At 57.4% G+C, this 4,923-nt stretch overlaps 1 protein-coding gene across 1 annotated transcript; it reads right to left on the bottom strand.

The window, feature by feature from the left end:
* Positions 1-340: 340 nt before the first annotated feature.
* On the bottom strand, positions 341-4,127 carry LOC136004302 (forkhead box protein F1-like). Its single transcript, XM_065660680.1, has 2 exons — positions 3,089-4,127; positions 341-1,566 (listed from the first exon to the last, which is right to left on the bottom strand). Exons 1-2 carry the CDS (start codon positions 4,125-4,127, stop codon positions 1,409-1,411), a joined length of 1,197 nt encoding a protein of 398 aa, XP_065516752.1. The 3' UTR covers positions 341-1,408.
* Between the last annotated feature and the right edge of the window lie 796 nt (positions 4,128-4,923).

The following is a 4,923-nucleotide window of genomic DNA, read 5'->3' as shown; positions in this document are numbered from 1 at the left end:
GGGTAACCTACAGTACATCACACAGGAACTTGTCCAGGCGGGCCTTAAATATCTCAGCGCAGCCTTCCCAGGGCACTGGACCTCTTGGAAGCCGCTGCCAAACCCCAAAAAATCTCTTTTGAGTCTGCACCGAGATGGGGAATTATCGCAGGAAGGTTTGCGGTGGCCACTCCACGCCCTGCAGAGCCCACAGACTCCTCAGATATAATTATGTATGTTATGCCGCATGCTCGTTTATTTGCTGCTCATACAATCGTGAAGCCCATGTACAAATAACATACATGTTTTATTTCAGTTCGACAAAATGTTCACAAAAGGGGAGGGCAAAAAAAATCCCCAATAAAACCCATATACAGATGTATACAGTGCAAAAAGAATTAAAATAAGTGTTACCGAACCGTACAAAGTCGGGGTGAAAACAACCCAAAATATAGAGAGGAGAGGGAAGGGAATAATCCTTCATTATATATATATTTCTATGAAAACATACAGAGAAACGTCTTTACACAGAGACCATGATCGGCTTAACATTTACAAAGGTTAACTAAACAAAAATATATAAAAATCTATATGGCAAATATTGCCAACAGAGATTCATCAATTTAATACTGATCAACTGAGACTACTCGTGTCTCAATTATTAGCAACAACAACAAAAAATGTAGAATAAATAACAGAATGAGCATGGCTGTCTCTCTTCAAAGTGCCTTTTTCTCTCTGCATAGGGTCTGATCCTGCAGTCTTTATGCAGGGAAAAAAAAATTAATAGCTAATATTAATAGCTGCTTGTTTGTTGAGGAAAAAAATAAAAAGAAAGAAAGAAAAGGGTTTGTGTGTGTTTCTCCGAAGAAGGGGCTCAAAGTGAAGCAGGATCGAGGGGGTCGGGCAGGGGGACCCCTGCCGCTCCTCCCTCAGTGCAGTGCGGAGGGGCCATGGGATGCGCAGGTTTTGGGGTCGAGGCTGTCTGCAGCCCCCCAAGGCCGAGCTGGCCCTGCGCCTGCCAGCCACGCTGGTGGTACCGCTCAATGCCAAGGCCAAAACTGAATTAGTAATTGCCTTTTTTTTTCTTTTATAAAGAACCATCAAACCCTCACTTATCGAATCCTTAACGCAAACTCTCAGTCGAGGTGTTTTGGGGGGAGGGTTCTTTGCTTTCTTCTCAACTCAGCCCCAAACGAAGAAGCAGGAAGACCTTCCGTGACTGAGGAGCCGCGTTGGAGGGTCCAGCCGATGCTCAGCTGAGGGGCAGGCTCAGCCCTGGTTCCCAGCCCACTCCTGGGGCGCCAGACCCTCCCGGGTACAGACGGTCCGCAGAGACCCTCCACTTCCACCAAGAGGGTCCGGGAGAGGGGGGTCAGGACATGAGTCAGGCCTCGCTGCTCCCGAGAGGTGTTTTTTCTGCCCTGTATCACATAACACACGGCTTGATGTCCTGGTATGTCACTTGGTGGTAATAGGAGCCGCTGCCTGATGAACACATGGGAGAGGAGGCCATGGCGTTGAAAGAGAAGATGAATTCCTTTCTGTCACACATGCTCAGAGACTGGGAGTGATACCGTGGGATGCCTGCGGGCCGGAGAGAAAAGATCGTCAGCCATCAAAATTATATCTGCTGGGGAGGTTGAAGGCAGGGACAGAGGGGAGAAAGCTGCCGTCTGGGTTAAAAAAACCCAACAAAAAGCCAAAACCCCAAAATAACCCCCAAACCCACCCCAAACCCTCTGCAGCTCCCGTGTCCCAGAGTGGAATTGCTGCATTTCTGCGTTTTCACACAAATACATGAGCGCTCCTGGGGCTCTGCGGGCACGGACAGGTGCCTGGCCCAAGGAAGCTTCGAGGAGATGGGGTCTGGGTCGGGTTGGGTTGAATTTTCCCCCCATTTTACGCCCTTGAAGGTATCGGCTGCTTTTCCCATGGCCTCCGCGGGATGCCATGGATCTATCATAGGCTGGATTCCAGGAATGCACCTGCTGATCCAGGTGCACATCCATCCACCGGGGCTGACTGCATGGACCGGGCGGAGAGACCGAGGGTGAAAAGCCGGGGGGACCGGAGCTGTTCCTGCCCTTTCTGCTGACACTTCGGGACAGAAAAACACCCTGTAAACTCGGGGTGCTCTGGAGAGGAGCGTCCGCCTGGGGCTGCTCCTCGCCGCAACGGCGCCCATCGTCAGGGCGTTAAACCGGAGCATTTCAGTTAAGGCCGCGGGCAGGCCAGGAGGCTCCTCTAGCTTGATTTTTGCTCTGCTTTCCAGCAGATCCGGGTGCGCTCACTGCCGAGGAGCAGCCCAGGGCTGCATCCAGACCCGCATCCGGGCCCGGCCACGCCATTCAGCCCGGCTGATGCATATTTTCCTCTGCTTCACTTCGTGGTTTTGCCCCGCTGATGCTCTGTTTCACACCTGTTTCTGCCAAGCACTTTCCTCTCCCCCAAAGGCCCAGGGTGATGTGCAGAGATCCCCAACACTGCTCCTTCATCCGGCTTCCCTGTACCCTGAGATTCTACTCCTCGAGGTGAATTTGGGACGCAGAACAAAGTGTCTCGTCCCTCCCGAGGCCTCCTCCCTCGATGATCATCTTCCCCTTTCCAAGAGCCAGGGCAAATCCTCCCACAGCAGCTCCATCCCGGGGCCAGGGGTGATGGCAGGCCTGGGCTGCAGGGGCCGGGGTCCCCCGATTTCTGCATGGACAGAGGGTGGACAGAGGCGATAGGCCTGGGAAACAGCCCCAAGAGGAGTGGATGGCTGGGCCGCAACTGTGCAGTTAGCGGGCACCCCTGTGGGGAAATGCCCCCCTTTTTCTCCCTCTGGCGCTCCCTAGGTCCTGATGGAAGGTGAAGACCCCTCGGGCCCATCCCCGCAGCCTCCTGCCTGCTTGAGCCCGGCAGCCCCGGCAGCAGAGTGGCCGCCCGGGGCAGCAGAGCCCCAGACAGGCCGTTCCCAGCCCAGCAGCGGCGGGGAGCCCGGAGGACTGCCCTGGTGCCGGTCGGAAGGGAGACGAGAAGTGGATCTACGCGTGGCCAGCAGCCCCCAGCTGACCCCCGCGGCGGCGGTGGTGTCGGGTGTGTCCCACTCGTGTCCGCGCTTTACCTTGGAGCTCGGCGGTGTTGTGACTGTTTTGGTGCAGGTAGGACTGGTCGAGGGAGTGCGTGGAAAGGCTGGAGGAGAGCGGGTTTGCCGTGTGGTTGCAGGGTGAGAGGGGCTGCTGCTTGATGTAGCATGCGCCAGTGTTCAAGGCCACCGAGGCAGAGGGTGCCCATGCCGAGGCCGAGCTAGAGTAAACCGAGTGAGGCTCCATCACGCTGCCACTGGCAAGCAGCGGGGAGGTGGGCACAGAACTCTCGTTGTGCGGGTAGTCCCCCTCCGAGGAGCCGGTGCAGCCACCCATGTAGGAGTGCCCACCGTTGGCAGGCAGATGGGGCACGGAGTGTCCCGCGAAGCCCATTGCCTCTACGTTGCTGGATAAATGCCCGTTCATCATCCCCAAACCCCCTTCAAGGGAGAGGCTGTTTGGGGGGCAGGAGAACCCGCCGGCCGAGCCCTGGAAGCCATAGCTCTCGGGGAGGTGGTTGAAGCTGAGCCCGTTTATCATGCTGTACATGGGCTTCAGTGCTTGGCATTTCTTCCTGAACCCGCGGGGTCGGCGGCGAAATGAGCCCTCCTCGAACATGAACTCGCTGGCCGGGTCGATGGTCCAGTAATGGCCCTTGCCCGGGCGTCCCAGTCCCTTAGGCAACTTGATGAAGCACTCGTTGAGCGAGAGGTTGTGGCGCACCGAGTTTTTCCAGCCCTGGTAGGAGCCGCGGAAGAAAGGGAAGCGGCTCTGCAAGAACTGGTAGATCTCGCTGAGGGTCAGGCGTTTCGAGGGTGAGCTCTGGATGGCCATGACGATGAGGGCAATGTAGGAGTAAGGCGGTTTCTCCGGTCGCCGAATCCCGGCGTTGGTCTTCCCTTTGGGACCGCCACTGACCGTGGCGCTGCCGGGCGCCCCGCCGGGCGCCGCGGAAGCGGTGTCCATGGCCGAGCTCTGCTGCTGTTTCTCGGCTACAGAGGACATGGGGCCGTAATTGCTCTGCACCGGAGGAGGAGGGGGCTGAGAGGACAGAGACTGCTGCGCTTCTGCAGTCATCTACGGCCGGGTCCGCGGCGGCCAGCTCTGGCCCTCCAACACCCACCCCCCACCCCCCCGCGCCCCCCCAAAAGGCCACTCTACTGGGCCCTCGCTGCCACTCATCCCCCCCACACACACACCCTCCGGCCTGGGAAAAACCCGACTGGGTTTCTTTCCACCGGAGACTTCACCCCTCCGTGGATAAACAAATAGAAGTGACAACCTCCCCCACCCCCATCTCCCTCCTCCCACTTTATCCCTAAATCCTAACCCAGCTGCAAAAGGGGGGGGGGGGCGCGGGTGGAAGCGAGCTGAGCTCAGTTGCTGTGAAAGAGAACCCGGCGGTCTCCGCCTACCCTTCGACGGGCTGGGCTCCCGGGGCCGCCGTCCCTGTCTCCCCCCCAGCCCCGGCTCTAGGTTGGCTGGCGCTGCCGTTGCTGTGGAGACCTGCTTCCCATCGCGGTGGTTGTTGAGTCTGCCCCCGGCCCCGCCGCTTGTCTTTATCTCTTGCAGCGGCGTTTGCCGCTCCTTGATAGATGTAAGAGTGGGGAGCAGCGCGGAACATCCGCTGGCGGCGCAAGGCGGTTGAGGCACTGACCGGCCGCAGACTCCGCGCAGAGCGGAGCTTCGCCTACTTGAAACCCGCTCTTCGTGTGCTTTTAAGCTCGGCGGGCCAGGGCAGGATGTTTATACTGAGTAATGTAAACAGGGGCTCAGGGGTGTTTTAATAAAAAAAAAAAAAAGTCGAAACCTTCTGCTGCCTCTCGAAATGTCCTTTTCTGCCTCTGCTGCCTGGCCAGGGATGAGAGCGAGC

This window comes from Lathamus discolor, chromosome W, assembly GCF_037157495.1.
Source record: "Lathamus discolor isolate bLatDis1 chromosome W, bLatDis1.hap1, whole genome shotgun sequence".
In the NCBI taxonomy this organism is placed as follows: Eukaryota; Metazoa; Chordata; class Aves; order Psittaciformes; family Psittacidae; genus Lathamus; species Lathamus discolor.
The sequence above is the reverse complement of the archived record's forward strand: the minus strand, read 5'-3'. Positions and strand labels throughout refer to the sequence as shown.